Raw genomic sequence first — 27782 nt, forward strand, 5'->3', positions numbered from 1 at the left:
ATAGGTCCTGGGCTCCTCATATTTATTACAATTCATTTATACAAAGACTTATTTTACTGTAATGATGTAAATTTTTATAGAAGCTTTGGGACGTTGGCAACATCCTGATGAATGATGTCTTTTTTACAGGATTCTCAAAGCATACTTATTAGAAAGCAGTTCTTCATATTGGAAATAACACCCCATCAATTCCTTTCAGCTCATACAGCACACATGAAGGAGTCATATGAAAATATGTTGGATATTATTCAGTATGAGAAACATTTGTGGAGATCTGAATGTGATAGCAATGTTACTTGGTGTACAACTTGTGTATACTAAATTTTGTTGCTTCTTATGTGAATGGGCAGCAAAGATAGGAAGAATCATTATGTTTAAAAAGTGACCAGAAAGAGAAACATTGACTTTAGAAGAGAAGAACTTGTGAGTCCAGCACTAGTAAAACATGAAAAAGTTTACCTTCTACTACTACACATTAAACTAAGTTTAATGAAAACTTTTGTTAAATCAGTGGGTTATGATGGGACTGGATTAGTGATTCTAAGATAAAGAAAGGCACATTTGTTTAACTGCAAATGACAAAACTAATGTATGTTATTGAATTTGAAGACAGTTTGAATGACTGTGAGGTTGTTGTGTGGAAATCTTTTAAAGAGGTTGTAAACAACTTCCTTGAAAATCTTAAAGCAAATAACTAGGAAGAACTTATAACTCAGTTTAAAGACTATAAAGCACTTGGATGTAATATGTTACTAAAGATCTGCTTCTTTGATTCTCATCTGGACTTTTTCCCTAACGATCTTGAAGCTATGAGTGACAAATATGGAGAACACTTTCACTAAGAAATAACACTTTTTGGAAACGCACTACCAAGGAAAATGGAACCCAAGAATGCAGTTTGTTAACTGCTGCTGTAATCTCAAGACTGGTGTACCTAAACCAACTACATCAGAAAATTCAAAAGAAGTAGAATTTAGGCATATAAAAATTGTGTGTATAATATTCTTATATTACTGTCACAATGCTTTTCTCTTTCAACAAATGATAATTACAAAAAAACTATGCCTGATAAAAAGAAATCGCTTATATATTTGAAATCAGTGTCAAAAATAATATATTCAGCTATTCATTCTTGTAACAAACATAAAGAAATTCAACAACAAAGAAATAAAGAAATATGTAACAACATAAAGAAATATAAATATGTATATTTTTTTACTATATAGATTCAGATCTGCAGTATTTTTTAAATTAATTTTGCTGTTCAAAAATAAAGAGAAAGTCAGTAGACGTTAAATACATAATTTTTTTTAATAATATGATTTTCAGTTTTTATCCTACAACAATTTAATGATTAATTTTAGACCGAAATTTTTATTTATAATTTAATTTTAGGAACAACAAGTCCATTAGAACAAAGAGGTTCCACCACAGCAATCCCTGAAGAATTGATGTTGGATTATGCTGAAATAACATCAATTCCTCCTTTACCATTATGGACTCTGCTGGCAGCTGATAAGGAAACTCTTACAAAACCTCAGGGGTGTGATGATCAGAAGGTAACTAGGTTAAAGTTTTTCTTATAGCTTAAGTCTATAACATGGTTGATTATTTTTTTTATTTTTACTACTAGTTTTATGAGTACTGTTTGAATGCCAGTGCAATGTTGAGTCTTAATTGAGAGAAGCTATTGAGATTTGGGTATGATTTTAATGCTCTTATTTTTTCTATATTGAAATCAATTAAGGTGTTTGGATCTGATTTGTAGAACCTATAATGTAGTTTATAATCAAGACATACAAGTTCAAATTAGAATTTTCTGTAATTAATATTATAAAAAGTTTCAGTTATACTTACTTAACATCTGGTGAAAAGCCTACTTTTCAATTTCAGATACTGACGAATGAGTATGATACAAGTATCATAACCATGTGATATAGCACTAGACATTCGTAGCAATTTACAGAATTTTGGGTTTCTCAAAAATTTATTCCAAAGTAGCCAGAAAGACATCAAGTAAAATATTTAGACAGAAAAATTTAACATTCTAAAATTTTTTTTCTAGAATCCCTAACATTACATTAAGTAACAATTAAAAAATAGTTATATACATTTTTACATCCCTTAAAAATGTCTACTTTGCTGACTGCAATCAGTAGTCAGAAATATTAATAGTCATTAAAATTAATGAGTTGAAGGTGCATGGATAGAATAAGGTATGTCATCTTATATGCAATCCTATCAATACTGTGAATATAGTTGTATATATAGTTTAAAAATTCTTAAAGAAATTACCCCACTATTCATAATATTTTAAATGCCAGTCAAACCTCTGTCATGGCTGTACTGAAACCAGCTTTATAAAAACAGTAGAATATTGTTTCATCACTAACAGCATTGGTTCATATTCAAAAATGCACTCCTGGATGTCAATAATATTAACAAGGACAGTCTTGTTATCCTCTACAATGGTTACAATTTTTTTCAGGATTCTTTTTCAGTGTGCAATTTAAGATTTTAATTACCCTCTGATCCATTGGTTAGGTAATTGACATTAACTTTGATGGGAAAAATAAGACTTTTACGTTATTTAGACAGAATTAATGTCATAAGGATGTGCCATACATTATCAATAAAAAGTACAATTCTTCTTTGTCTGGTAATCTGTTTGTTCATCTTTTTTACCCAATCTGTAAAAATTTTGATAGTCATCCATGCCTTTTTATTAAATGTTTAGTCTGCCTCCAGTGATTTAACTCTTCGAAAACACACACGAGTTTTACTTTTGCCGATTACTAACATTTTATGTATTTCAGTCTCTAGTACGTTTGCAGCCACTAACACCATAATTATTACTTTAATTTGTTTACCACCAAAGCACAGATCATTTTTAAAAGTTAATATTTTGTTGGTAAACATTTGAAAAATAGACCTGTCTCATCCACATTGAAAATATCTTTTCACGGATATTCTTCTAAAATTGGTTTCAAAATAGTCTGCTTCCAAGTTTCACTGTCACCAAGTGCCATATTCATTTGCACTTTCTCCAGAAATTACTTTATGAATAACACAATGTCTTTTTTAAACTTCTCTAACCACCCACTGCTGACCTGGAAATCTTTGTGTCCTAATGCGACTCCAAATTCCTCCAGGGCTTTTTCTTTAATTAATATCCCGGATAATGGAAGATTTTTTCGTGCATCACTGTCACGCATTTTAAAATTGCTTCGTCGATATCATCATACCTTTTAATTTTTTCTTGCTTGATTCTCTTTGTGCTGGTCTAGTTCTTGTAGTATCATGTCTTGATTTTTTTTAATTTTTGACAATGAACTAGGGATTCCAAATTTATGCATGATATCTATTTTTTTTTTTAAACACTTTTGTCAACTTCATTTATAATGCTAATTTTTTTCTGAAACTCTAAGGCACTTCCGTTTTGACATTGTATGTGGCACACTAAAGAAACAGAACAGCACTGTATAGTGCAAGTAACATAATCCAAAGACAGAGACCAGCTGATTTAGTACCAGGAAAGATTATTGCTGAACTGCATGTATGCACTGAACAATAGAAGGAGTATGTGTTAAATGTTTTCTAAGGATTCTACAGTATTTTTATCTCTACATACTTCAGATAAATGTCTTGTTTAGATAAAAGAATAAAAGTTTGTACAGTAATTTTAGTGCTCTGCATTAGTTAATGGATTTCAGAAAATTTTGCTTCTTTAATATATAGGCAGACAGTAACTGCAGAACACCTGTTCAAATTTTTTGTTAGAATTTTATTGTTAATGGGTTGTGAGAGAATCTTGGGAATTTTTGCTTTACCAGTTCAATAAAAATAACCTGTCATTCATGACTGTAGTGTTTGTATACAGGTACAAGGTAGGTGCCTTGTACCTGTATACAAGGCACCTTGTACCTATATACAAGAATAACTACCTAAAACTCACAGAGATATCCAAAGTACTAAATTTAATGTCATTTGTAAAAAACATTTCATAAAAATCACTATGTTACTACATATTATGTTAATATGCAGTATGTCACCATTTCATTATATAGAGGTATGGATACATTGAATAGAGGTAAATTTATGCATAGTTTTATTAAAATGTCATGGTACTGTAAAAAAATTTGTAAAATCAAGTTTTTTGTAATATCATGGTTTGTTTTATAGAAGTCGACTGTATTAGTAATTCTAGTTATTCAATAATATGCTATAATGTTTAATAATTTTTTTTAGTTATTTCCTGTACATACAATCATATCATGAAAATTCAGTTTAATTATTAAAAACCTCTTCCACAGATCTGCGCAAGAAGACCAACATTTTGTTTTTGATGTCCTCACTACTTCACAATCAGAAACTTGACTGCAGACTGTACACTGATTTTCAGAGTAACACATTACATAATTCAATTAATTTAGATAGACCCTACCCACATGTATCAAGTTACAGCTCGCTCACTACTGTGACTCCCTGCAAAAAATATGTATGAAAATTACTCCACTAAACAGTCAATTTAACCTCAAATTTTTTTTTGAATTTTGAAGATTTTCAAGCCACAACATTTTGTACATGGGCCTATACATATAAGGAAACCCCAATTTAAGTGAATATTATTTTCATACTCCTCATACCTCAAAATGTAAAGAAAATTAATTTTTATCCCCATCTCCCCCACGTGACTGAAAGTAATACAGTACTTTTCTTTGAAAAGTCAATAAAAAGGAGAAAAACACAAGGTATGTCATTTCATTTTCATTTTAAAACTTGTGGAATTTACTTAAAAAATAAAGTATAAATGTAAGATACAGAAACAAAAAATATAACAATAATAGAAAATTATATTACATTTAGGAAATAATTTATTGCCAATGATAATAATTGCGTAAAATAAAATAATGGTAATGAAGGGTAGAGCAGAGGAAATAACTTCGGTTATTTTAATTATAGAAAATAAAGTTTTACATTAAATAATAACTTTATTGTATTTTTTAAATCTACATGCCATAATTAGGTACGGAAAATTATGCCAGTAAGATTACATCTTGGAGCCTCTTCTCAAAGCTTTGCATGGCTTTCTCCAACATTTCATTCAACACAGCTTCAATTTCTTGACAGTTGGAAATTTTCAGGTCTTCGATTATGTGTGGTTTATTCATGTACACTCTTGATTTCAGGTAGCCCCATAAAAATAAGTCACAAATCGATAGATCAGGAGAGCATGGGAGCCAAGAAACATTGCCAAATCTTGAAATGACATGTCCAGGAAACATTTGTCTAACCACTTCAATTGATTCTCATGCCATGTGAGCTGTAGTACCATCCTATTGGAACCACATTTCTCTCATGTTCACCTGATGCCTTCCCAGTTCTGGACGCAGGAAGTTGTTTAACACGTCAATGTTGTGCACTGATGTCACTGTAACTGTGATTCCCCCTCTCAAAAAAAGTAAGAACCAACAATCCCTGTCATGGAGACACCACACCCTACTGTTACTTTTGAGCTGTGGAGAGGTTTTGATGTAGTTCACGAGGGTTCTCTGACGCCCAGTACTGACAGTTCTGTACATTAATATAGCCATCCAGATGAATGAGTGGCTACGTCACTCATCATTATTAGGGTGTTTGCATCTTCCGTAACAATGGCATTCATTATGCCACAAAATTCTTTGCATTGTACAAAATCCCTTTCAGTTAGCTGCTGGATGATCATTATTTTATATGGGTTAAATTTGAGATCACTGTGTAAGATGCGATGAAGCGAACGATGTGACATACCCAGCACTACAGCCTTTGTTTCGGACTAGCAAGAACTGCCCTTCTCACTCTGTCTATGTTTACTGGAGTTCAGACTGAATGAGGAAGGCCAGTTGGTTTCTTCATCATCACATATCCAGTACTTCTAAACGCCTCAACTCATCAGAGTATGGTGTTTCAATCTGGAATTGCACCTCGACAATTGACATTAAAATTTTGAGGAAAAGACTTTGAACTGTGACCACAGAATCATTGTTTCTAAAGCACATGATATCCAGTGCTCCATAGCAACTGAAACTGCGTAGTCTGAGCTGTCCACCAAAGGTCAATACCCCCACTAGCCTCTAAGTACTAGCAGTTTAAAAAATGTGTGTTTCCTCTGTTCCACTGTGAATATATATTCCAAAAACTCCACTGTTATGTTTATTAGTAGTACAATAAATACTCAAGTTATATTATTTTTGTCTGATACTGTTCTGTTATTGGAACAAAGTTATCAAAAAATAATACTTCACAGCATCATATTCTTTTCTTTTGCATCCTTTCTAAGGGATAACATAGAATAGTAATCTTGGGAATAAGGACTACATCAAACTCAACAAATCTTGAAATTTCCTTAAAGAATCAGGAGGGCAAACTCCATGTTTTTTTTTTTTAATTTTGTTATTCCAGGAAGTAAAGTCAATTTATGAAATGTGCAAAGTACATGTTCAACTGTGAGTTACTTTCACATACTGTTTGGGTTCAAATAGTCACTTGGTACATGCGTAATTATAAAAAAATTTCCCAATTTAAATAGTTATCAGTTTTATTCAAGCTTTATCTATGAATTTTTAATAACTGTGTATTCTTGTGTAATTCTTTTTTTTTCAAGTATTAAGTTCATAGTTTTGTCACATTATGGATTCATTGCTCAGTTAATGAAAATAATTATTGAATTGGAAGGTTGGTAGTGAAAGTACAGTGTAATCTTGTTCAATGAAAGTATAACATACAAATGTACCTTGTTTCTTCTCCCCATATCAGATAAACTTTTTTATTTTGTTTTTACTATATTAAATATAAAAACTATAAAAAAGATAAAACTTTACAATATACGAGGGTAAGTCAATTATTATCCACAATGTAGTTATAAATTTTATTGCAATACAAATACGAAACTTACATGTACATCATTTTTCAACATAGTCCCCTTGCATTTCAACGCACTTGGTCCATCATTGCACAAGCTTCCTGATGCCCTCATAAAAGAAGGTTTTCGGTTGAGCTGTGAGCCAGGAACACACTGTTTCGTCCGATAAATCGACAGCCCCTTAATGCCTCTTTGAGTGGACCAAAGAAGTGGTAGTCAGAAGGGGCAAGATCAGGACTATATGGAGGATGAGCCAGTACTTCAAAGTTGAGTTTCTGGAGTGTTTCAGCAGTGTGGGCAGCCCTATGTGGACGGGCATTGTTGTGTAACAACAAAACACCTTTCGACAGCAGTCCTCGATGTTTGCTTTGAATTGTAGGCTTCAGCTTGGCAGTAAGCATCTCAATGTAACGCGCACTGTTTATTGTCATGCCCCTTTCCTCATAATGTTCCAGTACTGGGCTTTGTGAGTCCCAAAAAACCGTAAGCATCAGTTTTCCTGTGAATGGTTGGGTCTGAAATTTTTTTTGCAGGGCGAATTTGGATGTTTCCATTCCATACTCTGCCTTTTGCCCTCCGGCTTGTATTGATGGATCAATGTTTTGTCACCAGTGATGATTCTGTCTAAGAAGATGTCCCGTTCAATACCATAGCGATCCAAATGTTTTTGGCAGATGTCCAAGCGCGTTTGTTTATGCAACTGTGCGAGTTGTTTTGGGACCCATCTTGCACAGACTTTATGAAACCCGAGTCTGTTGTGGATGATTTCTTAGGCAGAACCATGACTTATTTGCAGACGATGTGCCACTTCATCAATGGTTACTCATCTGTCTAAGAAAACCATGTCATATGCACACTCAATGTTTTCCTCATTTGTGGCGGTAATCGGTCATCCGGCTCCTTCATCGTGCGTAACATTTGTGTGACCATTTTTTAATTTTTCAATACATTCGTAGACACTCCGTTGCGGCAACACACTGTTCCCGTACTGTACCGAAAGTCTTTGATGAATTTCAGCCCCTGATACACCTTCCAACCACAAAAAACAGATCACTGAACGTTGCTCTTCTTTGGTGCAAACAGAAAGTGGAGCAGCCATGGTTAATGGCAGTGTAGCGATAATGGAACTAACCTAGCAGCATCAACCTGCATAGACATAACAACAATTAAACCACGCATGCGTCATCTACGCAACACAACAGTACTACCAACATGAACAAAAATATAACTAAATTGTGGATAATAATTGACTTACCCTTGTTCAACAGATGGTGTTGCTGGTTTAATTTCCAAATTTTTTTTTTAACAAACCTTGCTTTTACTTAAAACCTTACAGTTATATCTTGATTGTACTGGATGTTTTCTTTTAGACCTTTTTCTCAAAAAAAAAAAGTGATGTATGTACAACACTTATTTTCATTATTACTTCATTACTTTCATTTTTTATTTGTACATGTTCTTTTTATTGAGTGTTATTGTGTTTTATTTTAGTAGTTAAGTAATATGAAGCAAGACTTATTGAAAGTAGTTTAAAGCAAATAAATAAATATAGTTTAGCAGGAATGGATTTTTAGTAATTGTTAGATTTTTTTTTTATAGGACTATAATGAGTTATTTGATGGGAATGTTTCTGCTGGCGACCAAACACTAGATGATTTACTAGAGGATGATGATGAGCCAGATTCACCAATGAAACGTGAACGTCGTCAGTCTGGTAATACAGAAAAACAGTCTACATTGTCACACTTTGGTCCAAGACAGGTAAGATGTAATAGATAATTTATAAAATTGTAGAGAGTTTTGTTGCACATTATGCAGTCAGTGTTATTATTAAATTAATGGTTGACTAGAGTTGATGATATACACACTAAGTTCTTCATTGTTTAAATACAACAAAAGTAGTGGAGAAGATTAAGATGGCTACTACACAAAATTGCTTTTTTAACTATAAGCAAAACACACTACTTACAGTTTGCATTTTAGAGGAATTTAAGATGTTGCTTTAACTGGTAGGCACATAACTCTATTAGGCTTGTGTGCAGTAATAGTCTAATATGAATTTCACTGATTGGTGCGCAGGTAGTCCCAAAACCAGATCATATCAAGGATACATTGCTCACAGATCCTAGCACCCTCAGCAAATGCATAATTTATTCACAAATACTGCACAACACAATACTTCATTGAAACAAGACACACACACACACACACTTGCATATATATACATACTTTTTTAAATTAAAAAACTAACTTGAACAACCCAAGTTCAGAATTACAAAGTAAATGAGATGACACGTTCCTTAATTTTCTTTTCTTTATTCCAATAGTACTTTTGCAGATCTTGCATCATCAGTTGCATATAAATTATATAAAATTACTATCATACACAGGAAACATGAAGTTAATTAAAAATTAAAATTAACTTTGTGTGTGGTGTGTGTGAGAGAGAGAGAGAGAGAGAGATCATCAAAATATATACGTGTAAAACTCACTTTCAATACGTTATTCATAGTAAATACAGTGAAACGCAATTATCTGTGTTGACCTTGCACTGCTGGATCCGAATAATTGGGAAATAAAAAAAGGCTTAACATACACATTATATATATTAAAAAGCTTACAAAATATGTATTGAAGAGAAATTGAGTTAAATTATTTTGTTATGGAACATTTCTTAAAAATTACAGGAAAAGATAAGATTACAGTACATTTAATAGAATAAAACTTAGCGACAGTCAATGATCACAACATATTTTTAAAAACACTGTTTCTTCAAAAAAAATCTTAACTTGTATGCTTTCATGTTGATTTTTGTTTTTAAACTGCAAGATCAGATATTCGTTTTAAAAAAAAAATTTGTAGAATTTTGGTCATTCCAAGTAGTCTACAGCGATAGACAAACATTAATTTACTTTATTGTGTGACAGCCCTGGATGCAAGTTGTTACCTTCTTCCGTTATTATTGATCATCAGCTAATATAAGGAGTACTTTTATATGAGCTGATCATCTTTTCATAAGGCCTCCATGATCTCATTATTGCTCAAAATTTGACCTGGATCATTGTTATCGCTGATGATCCATTCATTGACACTTTCAGAGTTGCAATCTGTACAGCCTTGTATCTCTTCTGCAAACTTCCTTCCATTTTCGACATCTTCGCAGTGTTTTTTATCAGTCTCACTGGGAATTGTTTTATTTAAAATTTTATTCCACATTCTTGCCATTGTCATGATTTTTAATAGAATTCTGTACATCAGCCACCATATAAGAGTAGTTTTTGATCTTTTAATCATGCTGCATACATCTTCCTTATTAGCCAAAAGAATTTTTTTTTTTAGTTCTTTGTAGTAAAGATGTTATCGTTAGGGAAACGGTAACCCCTTGATCCATTGGTTGTAAAATGGATGTAACATTTGGAGATAGAAACAGAACTTTGAATTTTCCTTCCTCTCTAAACAGCCTGCTGAAGGATAAATAGGTGCATCATCTAACATCAAAAGAACTCCCATTTTCCCTTGTAATCTGTTGATTTCTTTTAACCCCTATGAAATAATTATCGTACCAATCTTTAAAAAATATTGCAAGACATCCATGCTTTCTTTTGGTTTTGTAAATAACTGGAAGATTTTGGACACCTTTAAAATCATGTGGACTTTTAGATTTCCCAATCAGCATAATATTTAATCTTTGATCTCCAGTTGCGTTACCAACAACCAATAATGTCATATGTTCTTTAAACATTTCATAGCCTGGAACTGATTCTTCTTTGAGTAATACTAAAGTTTCCTTAGGTAGAGCTTTCCATTTAAGGCTTGTTTAGTTGGTGTTATAAACAGTGTTGTTAATCTTTCCAAAAATCATCAATAAATTAATTTGCTGATATGTATTGATAATTGTTATTGAATTTCAAGTTGTAAAATTCCATGACACTGTTTAAAATTTCAAAGCCACCCCACACTTGCTTTAAAATTTTCATCTCTGTTTAATTTTTCACCAAAAGTCATGTCTTTCTCTAATAGAATTGGCTCCCCAAAGGATCACTTTGAACAAATCACCAGAAAAGAGTCCAATTAACCTCTTTGAGGCTTTCTTCATTGTCTTCCTGGAAAATCTTTATTCTTCTTTTTTTTAAGTTATGATGCATAATTCATAATGGGGGTCTCCATTTTTCTTATTCTTTGAAATAGTTTATGTTCCTATGTTGTATTCATTTCCTAACAGTTTACCCAGTATACAATTTCTCTAGGACTCCTACTGTTTCTTTCATCTATAAAATAATTTGTTTTAGTTTTGTTGCGAACATAATTTTAACTAAATGATACTGACACACGTTAACATCACTAAAATAAAATTAATTTTGCAAACGGGGCTCTAAAAATTAGTGAATTTATAAAGGTTTAACAGTACAGGTTTAGAATATCCCACAGTTTTAATAAAATTTTATGTTTTCATCATGACATCATGAAAATTATGCAGCCTACCCTGCCTGAAGTTATGAAACTTAGATAAGTTAAAGAAACTAGTAATGATGTCATTTGTTTTGATCTACTACAAATGCACAGCAGAATAAAAACAATCATTACATTTTAGTCCATGCTTAACCAGTTTGTGTCCATCAATCTTTTCAGAAATTTGTTTTATAATTAGTTTAATGCAGACCTAAATCTACATATCTCTTTCCTTCAATATAGAAATTAAATCCTGTTTATAACTTTTTTTTCTGTATTCTTTTGAATATAAATAGTATCTATTTGGTTACCATTTTTATTGGAATGAACTTTCCATCTACAATTATAAAATTTAAAAAAATAGTTTTACTATTTTTCACATATTTTTCTTTCAAATTCTAAAAATTTAACTTTCTGGTTAAAAATGTAACTTTCAGTTTAAAACATGGAGATAAGTTGTTTACAGATACTGAAGTAGAATCACTGTTGTTTTATAAATCGCATTAATTTAAGTGTTGTAAAAAGGGAAAATTATTTTTTTGTCCATAACTTGAAATAAAAAGTTATACTTTATAAGCAGAGGAACTTCTGCTTAGTATGACAGAACCTCATGAAGCAGCCTTAATTTTAAGTTGAACACCCAATGTTTCTGTTTATGCAGTTTGAAGTAAACCAGTACACAACTCTGCCTGTTATTAATGAACAAAAATTACACATATGTTTTCAGTATATGTGCTTGTTGCAGTGTCTGGCATAATATTTTCTTCTAATTTATCTGCATTTAATAATAATTTGTTAATACAAAAAAGAGAAATTCATCTGTCGGCACATGTGTATTTGCAAACTAAATGTGCAGCTAGAAGGAAAACACTACAACATAATTATACTTGGAAATAAGTAAAAATTATCTTAGTGTGAGTTATCTTTCTCATTCATTTTTTATCACCAAGAGGTGTTACAGTAAGCAAGGGTTTTTTTAAGTATTATTTAATTGACCTACAGTTTGTGAACTAATGGGCTTTAAATGGTTTAAACTTTTAAACTTCAGATCATTTGCGCAGAGCTGAAAAAATCAAGGTGTCTAAGAATCCTCTCACTGACCCTAAAAACTATTTTAATATTTTCTTCCTTTTTGCATGTAAAAACAAATTTTGCTCCATTTTTTTTTTATTCAAGTATTCATATTTGAGGAATTGGCGTTACCGCATGTTGGTTTTGGTGATGTCAGTGCTGCAAGAAACCTGATAAAAAGTGAATATAAGGAGTCTCCAGAAAACATAAGAAAAAATTTTTGCAAAGCTATGTCAGAGATCCAAGAAAGCTAAAATACACCTTAACAAAAAAGTGGTGTTTTTAAAAAACTCCTTTCATTAAAAGTTGAAGTTTAAGAAAAATGTATGTTTAAAATCTGGTACAAGTAATAGCTTATAAATTTAAAAGTACGTTGCGCTTTCAGAAATAAATACAAACATCACTTCTCAAAATAATTTGGAAATCCAGATATACTGTTTTAGATTTTACTCAGATTTTGGTTATACATCACTTCAACCTTTGTTTTCATGTTTGCAGAACAAGTTATTAGGTATAAATAAACGTAAATAAACATTTTAAATTTTAGTTTAGTGTTAAAGCTGGTGGTGTTATTCTAATTTATGTGATAACAAGATTAATTTGATTTAACTTATGTTGTACCTGCTTGTTAAATATGTGTTTGTCTGCCTTTTTTTCATGTTTTTAGTTTGTGTGACCAGCTTAACATTTTTTATATCTCATTAATTTTTCTTTTCATTAATAGCTTAGTAATTCTTCTCATTTTATACATTTGTTTATAGGGGCGACTGTTATCTCGCTTGTTAACACATACTCACCTTCCTGGACTCTCTAGTCTTGATCAGATGCATTTGCTTGCTCTTGCTGATACAGTCTCTACTTGCAACACAGATTTTGCAGAAAGATTTGTCATTGATGCAGCTAAAACAGCTATTGCCAAAGAAAATCTCACTGGTACGCCAGAAGGAGATCCTACTTCTTCAGGTATTACTAACTGTACTAACAGCTGACAGTTTCAGGCTTAAAGCATTTTGTGCAGGTCAATCATCTTATGACTTTGAATTTAAGACATACCCTTGTTTTCTATTTAAGAATACAAATGTTTATAATAAGTAAAAAATTTGATACAAACAAAATCCGTAGATTTATTTATTAAAAAAAAAACAGTTTAGTAGTAAATATCAATTTAAAAAAAAGTTAATCTAATATAATTAGATAACACAAATATAGTTAATTAGAATATTAATACAAATGAATTAGAATGACTATTGAACTCTGTTTTTTTTTTACCATTACTGGTTTAATTATTTCTTGATTGATCCCACCAGTAGTTCACAACAATGTTAAAATTTCATACTTGCCATTTTTTGTATTCCAACATAATTTTGAATCTATAACATTAATGTAATTATTCTTTTATTAGTTAGAAAAATAAAATTTAGACTTGTAAGAAATTATTTATTGCCCATTTATATCAAAGAAAAATTTCTAATTCCTTGGGAATCAGCATCTACAGTAATGTGGCTTTGACATTTACAGTGAAGAAGTATTTTCTACAAATGTATTAAGGATAATATTTTTTGTTTATTCATAAGTGGTGTGTTATGAAAACAACAAACCAAATTTTTCATGTAGAAAACTTTATTTTGAGATTTCTGGAAGAACTGTTTTGCAAAAAAATTAGGCAGTAAGATTTGGTTTCTAATTCATAAATTGAAAAAGTATGAAAATCAGTTTTTGTAATCTTTACTTATAATTAAGTTTATACTTGCCACATTGTAATAGTTCTGGCCAGCAGCTTTTACTAGCTGTATTGCGTACAATATTCTGTTGCTAATAACACTGATTATTCATTAACAGAGCTCTAAAAAATTATCATATTTTATAAAACTTATAATTATAATTTGTAGTATCTGAATGTTATGGCCTGTTTCTTTATTAATTTTGAATTATTTAGAGTGACTGTGATTTAAAAACTAGTAGCATTTTATGTTTTATTAAACTTTGTTAATAGTTAATGTACCATCACTTATTCATTTATATTTCTAAAATTAGCTGTCTGTATTTAAATTGCTTTATAAATTACCAAGCATTCATTCACTTCGATGTTCCCAGAAAAGTCAACAGCTACATTAAGAAAATATATATATATATGTTCAGTCGTGTCAACCTCTCTTTTTTTTATTATAAAGTATTGTTGCTTCTGATTTCATAACAATTTTATTCACATTATTTTTATAACTTTTTATCATATTTGTTTTATAAAATGTTATAAATTTAAAATATTTTATTTATCCTTCAACTTACAAATAATAATGTCATTCCTGTTTTCTCCTCCAATAAACTCAAATTTATTTTCAATTTAGCATTTTTATATCTTTAGCTAGATCCTCATTCTTCAGTGTCCCAGCAGTTTGAGTGTTGCTGTTCAAAAGAGCAGACTAAAGGCTGAGAGAATACCAGAGAGTACTTGAGTAGAAATGGGTTACAGAGGAACAGTGAGACACCAGACACCCACAAAACATTCAAACAGGGCTTTTATGCATTTAATGTGTATTGAATCTGAGGAAGCCATGCTAGCAATCCTCATGGAAGCCAGTCATTACATATGTACCTTAAAGAGTAAATGATAAATAAATGTTGGCCAGTTTTTATTAAGTGCATTAAAAACATATCTAATGAAACAGCAGAATATTATTGTATGGGCTTCTCTTCATTGTTTTTTGTAGCATATACTCTTTTTTTATCATTGGAGAAGTATATTCATTCCTGACAAAATGTATTGAATGAATTAATTGTAATTCATTCAGTAATAATAATTAGTATTATTATTTTTTTTTAACACACCCAAGGGCAACTGGTCTTCCCCACCTAGCATAACACGCTCATCTCAGAGTGTCGTGGCAGCAGTCTCTTCCCTTCCTATCTGGCCTCTCTTCTAGAGGTTCACCCAGCAGGGTTCCTCCCAGCATCGTCGGAGCACACCAACCTCCCTTCTGGACAGCCAACGTGTTCCTCCACTGGGGGGGGGGGCTACCCTTCCCATCTATAACGTACTAGCTCTCAACCTGCGTTTCGCATGCTGGCAGCTCCCCCACAACCTTCTCACACCTTGAATGTCTTCCATACCTCATTTTTTATGTATTTGTATTATATTTATATTATATGTATTTTTTAATTTAATTTTAAATAGTATTAATTAATACTTATTTAATTTACTTATAAATTAAATAACTATTTAATCTATATATGTCTTACCTTGTAATAGTTAATCAAATTTTTCCCCTGTTCAAAGTTGCTTGATTCTCTGCTTTTATTTTGTAAAAATGTAAAATAATTAAGAAAGAACTTTTATAAGTCAAGTGTAAATGAAGGGTGTATTAAAATGCAAAAAAATGTACTGATAGATACAGAAGGACTAGCATAGATAGGTTGTGATAGTAATGTTGACAATGTTATGTAAGTAGATGAAACTTATATTTAAATTCATTTATCATAGCTTTAAAAAAACAACCATTGTGAAAGAACAGGATAATCTATATTACTATTTTGGAAAATAAAGTTATTATGATCAGTCAGTTTCATAGATCATATTCTTAAGTAGAAGATTTAACATTACTTGCAGTTGTACCAAAACCTCAGGCATACATACACAGACCTTAACACTTGTGCCCAGAGTTAGGTATACACACAGCTTCTTACACCCAAATTCTATAAGAAAAGGAATTTACTATTTAAATAGAATTGAGGAGATATATATTATTCTTTAAACAATTTTTCAGACACATCTTTATTTTTACAGTCATTTAGATTAGATGGGACTAAATGTATTATTAGTGTACTATTGTAGGTTATTGTACTATATTATTGTAGGTTTTTAAAAAATGTAAAATATCTGTCATGAATATTATCCATCCTCATTCATATGATTCCAGCTGCCTTTTTTCTTTGTATACCATGATCAAGGCTCTTCACCATTTTTAGATATTTTATATTCATAACAGGTCCATGTGTACTAAAACATCAACTGTTTGTGAACCTAATGACATAAAAACATGCCCTTTATTATGTTATTCTATACATAGGATATATCACTTTAATTTGTTTTAAAAGTTATTAATTTAAAGGTAGAACACACCCTGCGGAATAGTTATTACAACATTGCCAAATATTGAATTTTTTAATTTCTTCTAATGTATTTTTTTTACCCTTTATAGGTAAGAAAATATTCATATTGCAAAGTAGTATAAAATTTGCGTAATCCAAGCCCATTAAAATATGTGAACTGAATGTATAAATTCATTCATGTATTTATTATTAAGATTTTCTCCTTCACATTAACATGTGTTTCATTTTTCCAACACTTACAGAATATAAACTGAAAGTATAAAACATCTTTTTCCAGTTTCATTTTCTTAAGAATGGTTTAAATGGAAATCCATTCTTTTTTTAATTTTTTAATCTTCTGTTTGGCACGTGAATCATATTTATAAGATATAAAATCTTATATTCTACTCCCACAAAAAATATTTATGAAATTTAAGGAATCTGTTCTTAGTTTTTCACTTTTTTTTAGATCAAGCCCTGAATAATTATTCAAGTCGGCTGATTCCTGCTCTATTTGGTAATTTTCTTTCATTCTTTTGTACATGACTTCCCTCTTATATATCTGTTCTATGTGGTGTTTAATTCAGGATGCTGTGTAAGTTAACATCATTCACTTACCTATTAACTGTGCTATAATTTTGTAATGCATTCATCATTCAACATCAATTATTATTCTACTACTCTTTTAGCTTAGGTCCTATGCTTACTTTGTGTGCATCTTTTCCTTGTTACACAGTTTTCCGTACTTAAAGATCACATAATAGGATTCATCCATGTTCGCTTTAAATTTTATTTACTTTACAATTCAGTTTCAGTCAGAAGAACTCACACTCACATTCAGTTTGCTGCATGAGGTCTGGTATATCTTGCAACCCACTGCAAGCCTGTAAACAAATTTATAAACTTTTTACACTTCACCTGTAGAAATTCTTGTAGCTATTGAACTTTCATTACTTTCACCATCTCAACCTTCTAATGAATTGAGTGGTCCTCTGTGTAGACAAAATTAATAAACTTATTGTTAACTGTAAAATCATTTAACCCTCTTGTACCTGGATTAACAAATAACCCTTTTAGGGTTGACTATAAGGAAAATCTTAACATTTTCTGTGGGTGTAATTGGAATTATTCTCGGAGTTGAATTTTAACATATCGCAGTTGAACAAAAAGAAAAATACAAATTCAGAAATAAGACTTTACCTTTAGTCCAGTTTCACTCTTTTAAAGATAATTCAAAGCTAAGTTTTGTAGTGTTTTGGAGTTGCCATCTGGGGGGAACAATATCCTTAGCAGTTCTAGCTAAAAGGATAATCCATGGCAGGTTAAGTTTCCAGCCTTTTAGCATCAGTACCCTTTGGAATTTGTTTTAGATTTAATTTCTCAGGGATTATTAAAATAAGTTGCTTAATTTTGTTGTGGATCCGTATGGAATAACTGTGCCAAATCTAAGCCTTTAGCAAAAGGCAACATTAATGATATAGTGATGATAGGTATTTCCATTAAAATATATAGATTAGTTTTCCCCTTTCTTACTCCCTTAGGGATGAATGAAAAAGAAAATTCCTTTGCATCAGTAGTTTACTTTCCAAAATGAACATTGATTTTAAACTTCCAATTCTTCTGGTTTCAGTCTTTTATCAACCCCTCTTTAAATTAACCTCTTAAGGTAAATAAAATTAATTTTTCCTTTAATACTCCCTTAGGAATAAATATTCTAAAATTTCAGCTTTCTGGCTAACAGGATATAAGGGAATTGATAACATGTGAATCATTAAGGACTTCTCCATATTAATTTATATTTAGGGTGATCCAGGAGCAAAGGGAATTATATTGGGAATTAATTCTAGAGGTTGAAATAACAAAAAGGTTTATACAAATATATGCTCAAAAACACTTTATCAAGTTAACACTAGCAGAAAATTTCACCTGGATTTCAGTTCCATCAATGAAATGAAATCATACTGAGAGTTTTAAGGTGTTATGTAAGGGATTACTTGATGATTTTTTGCTTTTTTGATCTGAAAAATCAAATAAAAACAGGTCCCACTACTGTATCTCCCTTAGTTATTGTAATATCCAACATTAAACATAAAAAATTTTGTAATGAAAAACAGTTTTTTAGGTGTGAAGTAACAGTAACTTTGTTAAATGACTAATAAATGCATAAATTTTATTTACAAAATTTGTAGAGGATTTAATTTAAAAATTTGATGTTATAAAGTCTATGAAAAATAAAAAAAATCAACTTATTAAAAACAAAACTTAACAGAAAAATGATTGAATTTGTAAAATTAAAAACAGCTGGTTTTAGTACAATAAATTTAGACCTTTGAAAAATTAGTTTGGCAGTTATAACTGTATCTTTCAAGATTAATTTGAATACTACTCTTTACTGTCATAAAATTGTGATTTTGTGTTTATAATAAATGTTAGACGATTAGTTATGTTTGACATAATTTAAATTGTGTTTAATTATTTTTGAAATCAAGTTATGCACTGTTTTTGAGTTTGTTGTATATTATAGACTGTACCTAAATTTTCCATTTAAATATAAATTTAAAAAGTCAAATTCCGTTTTGAATTTTTACTTCTGTGTATAAAATAAAGTATTGTATAATTGCCAAAAAATTTCAGTAATAATAAAAAAAAAAACATTTTTAAATCGGAAGTTATTAGTGAAATAAAATTTTATGTACTTTTCATTTAAAAAAAAATGTGTATGTAATTTAATAGGTATACAAGAAAGTCATGTGGTGTCCACATCAGATTTTTTGTTTTGAAAATGAAGTATATCTTTACCCGTGTGGTGTAAGAATATCAAAGTAGGTCCTGGATGAGTAGTTCCAAACTGTAAAGTATTTTGTCAAATTTTTTTAATAACTTTTGTGCAAATGGTACACTTCCCAGTGCTCATGTTTCTTCTGAATGTCAACTAGTACGTAGTAATGAAAGGGAAAACGTTCTTCAGGTGTTACAGCTTAATCCTACAAAGAACGTGAAAAATTTCTACATGACAACATTCTACAAAGTACAGTATGGCGGACATTACATGCTCACAGACTACATGTCCGGGTTCATATAATAAAGTTCATGTACAGAAAGTAAAGTACTTCCAACTTTCTGACAATGGTAGACAATTGCAGTTTTGCCAATGGGTTAATAATAATTATTACCTCTTAATTTTGTTCATAATATTTTCAGACAAAGCTACTTTTATTCATAATGTCATAAACAACATGCAGAATTCATGTCGATATGGACTCGAGGCAGTTTTTGGTGAACGTCTGGTGTGGTATGATCGACAACCCTTTTATACTAGAACACCGTGCCACAGGGAGAAATTATCTGGAATTTTTAAACAATGAATTTCTTACAGTGCCTGAAAATTTCTCATTGGTGAAACGAATTGAAATATACTATCAAGTTGATGGAGCACTAATATACTTCACAAAGGAAATAAGACAGTTCGTAAATGAAAAATTTACTGGTAAATGAGTTGGACATACGAGGGCTGGAAAATTGGCCACCCCACTGGACCATTGCTAGATCACCGAACATTGCTCCCTTAGATTACTGTTTATGGGAATGAATGAAATGCAAGGTATACAAGCAAAAATGACACATGTGATGAACTGATCGCTTGCATTTTCAATGCTGCTTCCCTTATCAAGGAACACGAAGGTATCATTAGATTGGCGAAAGAAAATGTAAGGAAACGAGTTGAAAAGTGCAAATGTCATTGGTGAAATTTTAGAACATTTTAAATTAATGCTGTATAAACCACAGAGTATTTTTTTTTTTTTTTTTTTTTTTTTTTTAAATAAATGAAAAGAATTTTAATGTTTCAAAAGCCTAAATTTATTGTATTAAAAACAGCTGTTTTTAATTTTTACAACTGCATAACATTTTTGTGTTAAGTTTTGTTTTTAATAATAAAAGTTGATTCTTTGTTTGTTTTTCATAGTACTTATTACATAATTATTTTTTCAAAATTAAATTCTCTATAAGTTTTGATAATAAAATTTACGTATTTAATAATCATTTAACAATGATATTCAAACCTAAAAAAATGTTTTTTTTTCATCACCAGATTTTTCTGTTTTATGTTGGATATCTTGAAAACTAGGAGAGAGATAGTTTTGGTACCTGTTTTATTCAGGTTTTCCTGTCAACAAGCATAAGAAACCATCAGGTTTACTCCTTATACAGTGCCTTAAAAATTTCAGAATACCTCATTTCAACAAGGAAACTGAAAATGGGCAAAGTTTTTTCTAGCTGTAATGTGATCTCAAAGCGTTTTTGGGCATATATTTTTATGAACTTTTCCCTTTTTTCAAGTTCTAGAATCAGCTCCCAATTTATTTCTTTTTCTTTCTAAATCACCTGTATAAAGATGACCTATGATATATCATTGAAATAGATTAATTATTCTGTGTTCCAATTTTCCCTAAATATTAATGAATAATCTCTTCAATACATTACTATTTATGCTAGAAATAATTTTTAATAACACATAGTACTAAACACGTATATAGTAACATATAGTCAGAACACGTATATTCAAAAAGTGATTTGTGAATTAAATTATATAGACAGATGAAAAATGGCAAGGGTCTGAATGAGATTTGAAGGTTAATGTATTTTCATTTTCAGGGAGTAATGTACGTTATTGAAATTATTACTGTTACTTATAATAAGTTTGTATTATAATAAAAATTTGTCAATTAAAAGTAGAGAATGAAAATTAGAAATGAATTATCTTCACTTGATTATTATTTTTGTCACTGAATGAATTTTTAGTGTTTTTAATGCTCTTTACAGATTCACTTGATGACTGTGGTTTGCGTTTCTTACTGGCAATGAAACATTATAATTATTTATTAAGATGCCTTCCAATTGTACAGAGAGCTAAATTCCAGAAACAAGGTATTTCAACAAATAATCTTGTTTGGGCATTTCATTCTGAAAGTGAAGAGGAATTACTTCAGCTTATTCCTTCTTATGCTAAAGGAAATCCAAAATGGTCACAGTTAAAAGAACTAGGTGTCGGATGGTGGTTAAGAAATCATACTTTGTTGAAGACCTGTATTGAGAAAGTATGGAATTTTTATAAAATGTTTAATATTAATGCTATTATTTGTGTAAAACAATAAGTAAGTGTAAAGTTGTAATATAACAGTATTATTTAAAAAAAGTTAATAAAAAATTAAAACATTTTTTCATAATTAGGTGCTTCAGTTTCAGATTATAATTGTACATTAGAAAAACAGCATTTTTCCTGTATTGCGAGCTGCCTTGCAGTGATGACAGTATGTTATGTCTACATAGCCTCTTACCTTATATAAGCTGTCTGCTGGTATTATCATAATTCTCTCATAGCCATTGATACCTCAGTCTATTTATGGTCTCACCAGCTTACTTCTTTCATGTACTCTAGTTACCAGCTACATCCTTTCTTCACCCTTCCCCTCAAGCTTTCATCTCACATCTTATTCTGGATTTTCTTGCTGACATTTAACCTTCTTGTTTCCCTTGTCATGCTGCTTTCTTTATTCTGGATCTATCCTTTATCATTGTTTGCCCACCAATACAGATCTTAGCTGGATGAGAAAGTATTAGACAATAAGAACTCATAAGTTTATTTTGGTCTAGTAAACATATTTTGGTTGAATTGAGTTTATTAAAAATCTCCACTTCATCAGAATATTTGGTTATTATGAATATCCATAAATGTTTCAATTCTTGGTCCTTTTGGACCTTAAGTTCAGTTGTGCCTTTAATCTTGTAATCCCATCTGATGCCCTTGTATCAGTTCATCTCTACTTTATCACATAAATGTTGTCTTAGAACATTAACTTTTAACCCTATGGCATCAGTTTCTTTTATTAAATTTTTAACCAGCTCTGATTGTTTTCTTGATTTTCTGTGAGAATGGTAAATCATTTGCAAAAGCAAAGATTATTTATCATGATTCCAATACTAATCCCAAATATTGGAAACTCAACTTCTGTTGTGTGTCTTCCACTTGTAAGATCAAAATATTTCATTAATTAAAATTTTATATAGAATGCACACTTCTAACATTACACAGGCACACAAAAACATGGTTAATTCTGCCACCAGTTAGTAAGTGACGGACTTCATTTCTGATTTTGTCATTATTACATTCTGTTAAGTTATATGTATAATTGTATGTCTTTTTTTAACCTTTGTGTTTTTATGTAATTTTCTTTAATAATTTTTGTCACTGTGAAGTCTTTTTTTAATTTTGTTAGTAAAATGTAAAGAAAAGAAAATCAAAACATTTAATCTAGAAACATGATTAAAAGTTATTGAAGATGATGGCTGTGGCAGTTATTGTGGATGGCTGTCATAAAGAAAATTAGCAGTAAAAAGCGATTGTGGCAAAATAAAAATTCAGAAAATTTTAAAAGAAAGAAAGTCTAATAGAAAAATGGTTATAAGTGCTAATAATACAAAAAAGGAAACTTTTCAACCATACAAAGAAGTGAGTGTTCAACTTTGGCTTGGTTTGAAGCTGCTCGTGCAAGAAAATTATGTAAACTTTTATACAAAAAAGCAGCAAGTTACACACAACTTCAAATCAAGACGTTTACTGGAAGCAGTGGTTGATGGGAAAAATTCTGTTGCTAAAACAAATATTATCTCAAAAAATTTGTGTAATGAAGTGAATTCGCCAATGAAAAGATAATGGCAGAATGGTTGCAACAGTTGCCACTGTTAATAAAAGACTATGTACAATCTTAAGGACATTTATAACGATGACCGAAATGGAACTATTTGATTGAGCTTTATCAACTAGGTCACTGACGTTCAAAGGTACTAATGCACAGTACTAAAAAAAAGTAAAACAAAGAATAACAGTGATGTGTGTCAATGCTGTAGGAAAAAACTTATTAATAATAAATAAAACTCCGAGGCAATATATTTCAAAAATGTCAATAAGTCCAAACCAAAAGTAGAATGGTATGCAAATCAAAAGGCTTGAATTTCACTGACTGGATTGAAAAATTCAATGAAAAAATGAAAGAACAACACAAAAAAGTGCTGCTAATTTTGGACAATGCCCCCATGTCACTTGAAACTGTCATTAAGTAAAGCTTATTTATTGCTTTACCTGCTAATACTACAAGTAAATCACAACCATTAGATCTTGGAATAATTCAGCTGCTAAACTTCATTATCGCTATTGAATAATGACTACTCTTGTAGCAATTATTGGTTCAGTTCAAAAAATTTCTTTGACAGATGTAGTGGAATATGTATAGGAAACGTAGATTAGTGTGGACAAAAAATTGTAAAAAGGTGTTATAAGAAAGATGGTATTGATTTTGTGTTACCCGAGGAAGAAAATATGAATGAAGAAACTGAAAATGAAGTTGTAGAACTAGGTCAGCAGATCAGAATTCACACTGATGTTCAGTTTAATGAAAATCAAGAGGTTGAGGATGAAAATGATTGAGAGAAAGAAATTCTGGATAAGCATGCTAATGGTTTTATTTCGAAATATGCAGAAGAGACTACGATGAAAGAAGACAAAGAAATTCTGGCTGTTTCTTTAAATGGTGTTTTAAATTGTGTCAAGAAATTAAAACGATTAGGTCGTAATCTTAGTAATAATAAAATTGTTGACTTACTACATGAAGTTTAAATTGTGTCAGAAAAGAAGTGATTAAACAAAAGACAAAGGCAAGTAGGAAGAGTATTGAGTGAACGAATACTTCAAGTAGTAAGTGTTTTTAGAGATTAGTAAACAAAATTTGTGTTAAATACTGTACTTGGTATTTACAGTGTTTTTCTGTACTTCATTCGCGCACTTCATTTGTTTAAAATACAACATTTATTAACATGCTCTGAGTACCTGTTTCATCATTTTATTAATTCTTTTTTCTTTTCCATTATTGTCATCAACCGAATTATCCATGTTGTTATAGTAATATGTAAATCATTTAACTAATTTTGTGTAATCTTAATGAAAGTAATTTCTTCAGTACTTCCAATTAAATTTTTTTTAATTAAAAATATTAATTTCTCTAAACCTTTAATGAGAATTATTACGGCCACATTTTAAGGGCACACCTTTAAGAAAGTATTATGTCCACACTGGTGTAATCTTCCCTACAAAAAACCAAAGTCATCTGGAACCAGGGCTGGTTGTCTTGAGAAGATTTCACTGTATATATGTGTATATGTTATTTAAAAACCTGGACCTAAAGATAACCAGAAATTTTTTTTAAACTTAATAGTTGACACTCGTAAAAAAAAAATTAGTTTTCTTAATAAACAAACTACAGAATTCATTTATGTTTAAAAAACAGAAAAACAGTACCACATCATATGTCTAGTTGGCAGATATTGTTATTGTAAATTACTACTTATTTTTTTAAAATTAACATGATTAACAATTCAATAAGTAATTCTATATGATTAATAATTCAACAATTATGTTTAACAATTTTAAAATAACTTCTTACCACTTACATCAAGTAAGAAATGAGTTTTGTTCCATAATAACTAAGGTTATTTTACAGTATAGTATAAGTGGGATATCATCACAGCTAGCATAAGTAAATAAACTCAAAATGATAATGCAAGCCCATGTTTAGACTAGCATTTTAATGTTAAACTAAATGAAAAATTAGCAACTAAATTATAATGATATTAAAATTAGCAACACAACCTTAATCAGTGGCTTATCGCCACAACTTTTCTACAGTTCACTGGAAGACGCACCGGTTCGAATTTGACTTCATTTCCTTTCTTTTTTTTAACTTTTTTTTTAATTTAAATATATTGATTTATTAATAATTATTAACCTGTGATTGTAAAAAAAGTTTTACAATAAAGAACAGTTCAATAATAACGATAAAAAAAAATGAAAAAAAAATCAGAAGTTATTAGAGAAATAAAATTTTATGTCCTTATTAAAAATCTATATATATAATTTAATATGCGTACAAGGAAGTCATGTGTCCACGTCAGATTCTTTATACATGATTTAAATTTATATTTTTTTGTATTAGAATTAAAATTTTTCCCTAATCTGATATTAAATTTGTGACCAACATTTAGTTTTATACAAAAAAAAAACCAACGATTTAGTGGTTGCTTTCAATGAATATATAGACAGTCTCAGTCGAGTTAGGGAGTGGTCATCTTGGAGAACAATAAAATAATAATATTGTCAATTCTACAATTTATTTTCATTCTGAGAAATACTGATCTTTTTTTGAGGTGGTCATTTTATAGCAGTGGTCACCATGAGAGATTTCATTGTATAAAAATAAATTGATTCTACGCTTGTTTTAGATAATCATAAAAACTATTATACTTTTTATCAGTTGCAGAATTCTGATTGAATTTTTCACTTAATCATGTGAATTAAGTCAATTTTTTTTACTTTAATTCATGTAATTATCTTTCTAAGTCATTAATGCTTTCTTTACAGTGACACAGAAATATTCAATTTTGCTTTTTTCTGATTCTAATTTAGAATGAAATATAAAAAATAAAAAACTATCATTATTTTCAATGACATTACACATTAAAAACAACTATTAGGTGACCAAGTGAAAGTTACAGAGTACTCAGTTGATTTCATAAAAATATTAATATAATTTTAATCATACTGTATTGAACAGTAGATAAGTACATACTCGTAAAATAAAATGTTTGTTTCAGTTTTAAAATAAAATAACATTTGGCAAGATTTCTTGATTTTTTGTATTTTTATGAGACAATTATTTTTTTGTAAATATAAGCTTTACTATTTAACTGTATGTAATCAGGTTTGAAAGCTCAGATGAAACTGAGTCAACTCCTCAGGTTTGTCTATGCTGAACGAAATAATTGTATTCTGGTAAAGCATTTACCTGGATCATTACTCATGTATTAGATATTAAAATTTTATTTTGCTGTTTTAGGTTGCTAAAGCAGCTTATCAAGCCAATCAAGATCCTCTTGATGCAGCAATATTTTACCTAGCTATGAAAAAGAAGTCATTAGTTTGGGGATTGTATCGATCAAGACGTGATGACAGAATGACTGCATTTTTTGCCAATGACTTTTCAGAGGATCGATGGCGTAAAGCTGCTTTGAAAAATGCATTTGCTCTATTGGGTAAACAGCGGTTTGAACATGCTGCTGCATTTTTTATGCTTGCTGGTGCATTGAGGGATGCTATAGAGGTTTGTTTTATAATTCTCATTTCTTCTTATAAATTGCTTAAGTATGTTGTTATAAGATCTATAAAAAAAAAAAAAATACCATGTAAGTAATATATATTTGCCTTAATTTGGGTATTAGCTTTAAAAATGATTTTAATATGTTCAACCCATGAACCAAATGATTTTTAATCTTCCTTCTGCATATCGGTTCCTGTGACAAGAATCTTGAAGGATCTTAATTACAAAGTTATTGATTGATATAATATTACACCAATAAAGCATTTCTTTGCACATCATTAAGTGTTAACTGTAATTGAATGGTTATTTAATGAACGATTATCATAATTTTTTATCTGTAGTCTTTACGCACTGTTAACTCTTTTCCATTATGTTTGAATAATTATTTGTGGAAGTTAGACAATTTTATTTTTAATCATTTTAAGAGATTCCTTTTACTAATTCAAAAAAAATTATTGAAACTAATTTAGTTAATGTTTTAGGTTTGTTTGAATAAACTGGATGATTTGCAACTAGCAATGGTTATTGCTCGTTTGTATGAAGGAGAAATGGATTCAACACCACCTAACGTTAAGCGATTACTGTATGAGGTAACTAAAAATATTCAATACTAGTTAAGTTGCAATTTTCTTATATATCACTGATTGAATTTGTAAGCTTGGCTAATTCTTGGATTATTAGTCATTTTTATAGCTGTCTGTTCAAAAACTTTATTATTGTTAAAATTTCATTTACTGAAAACTGCTTATTTCTGTATTTTTAGAATAATCCAATTCAGTGAACTTGAATTAGAGTTTAACTTGTTATAAGCAAGTAATTATTGAGGTGTAATCAGTGTTCAGGTGTTATAAAGTATTTACTAAAGCACATATAAAGTATACATCCTTAATTTCTTACCACGCTAGTGCACAAGATCTAAAAAAAAATTTTAACTCATTCAGCAGATCTCTATATCTTTAATTCCAGCTATAAGGAGTGGGACATTTTGACCTTTCTATGATGTTTATACATGGTTTCTTAAATGTACCTTCTTACTTTTTCTTTTTCTTTCTTTTTCCTGTTTAGCCTCC

General features: G+C 30.1%; 1 protein-coding gene across 5 annotated transcripts in view; it reads left to right on the plus strand.

Moving 5' to 3' along the window:
- Window positions 1–27782, plus strand: part of Rbcn-3A (rabconnectin-3 alpha) — a 518724-nt gene that overhangs the window by 210831 nt on the left and 280111 nt on the right. For all 5 annotated transcript variants that reach the window (XM_075371055.1, XM_075371080.1, XM_075371085.1 and 2 more), the window contains 6 exons: window positions 1396–1559; window positions 8501–8662; window positions 13183–13384; window positions 21329–21603; window positions 26452–26715; window positions 27195–27302. In XM_075371055.1, coding sequence (XP_075227170.1) covers window positions 1396–1559; window positions 8501–8662; window positions 13183–13384; window positions 21329–21603; window positions 26452–26715; window positions 27195–27302 — 1175 coding nt within the window. The remainder of the gene's footprint in view (window positions 1–1395; window positions 1560–8500; window positions 8663–13182; window positions 13385–21328; window positions 21604–26451; window positions 26716–27194; window positions 27303–27782) is intronic.

This window comes from Lycorma delicatula, chromosome 1, assembly GCF_047948215.1.
Source record: "Lycorma delicatula isolate Av1 chromosome 1, ASM4794821v1, whole genome shotgun sequence".
NCBI lineage: Eukaryota > Metazoa > Arthropoda > Insecta > Hemiptera > Fulgoridae > Lycorma > Lycorma delicatula.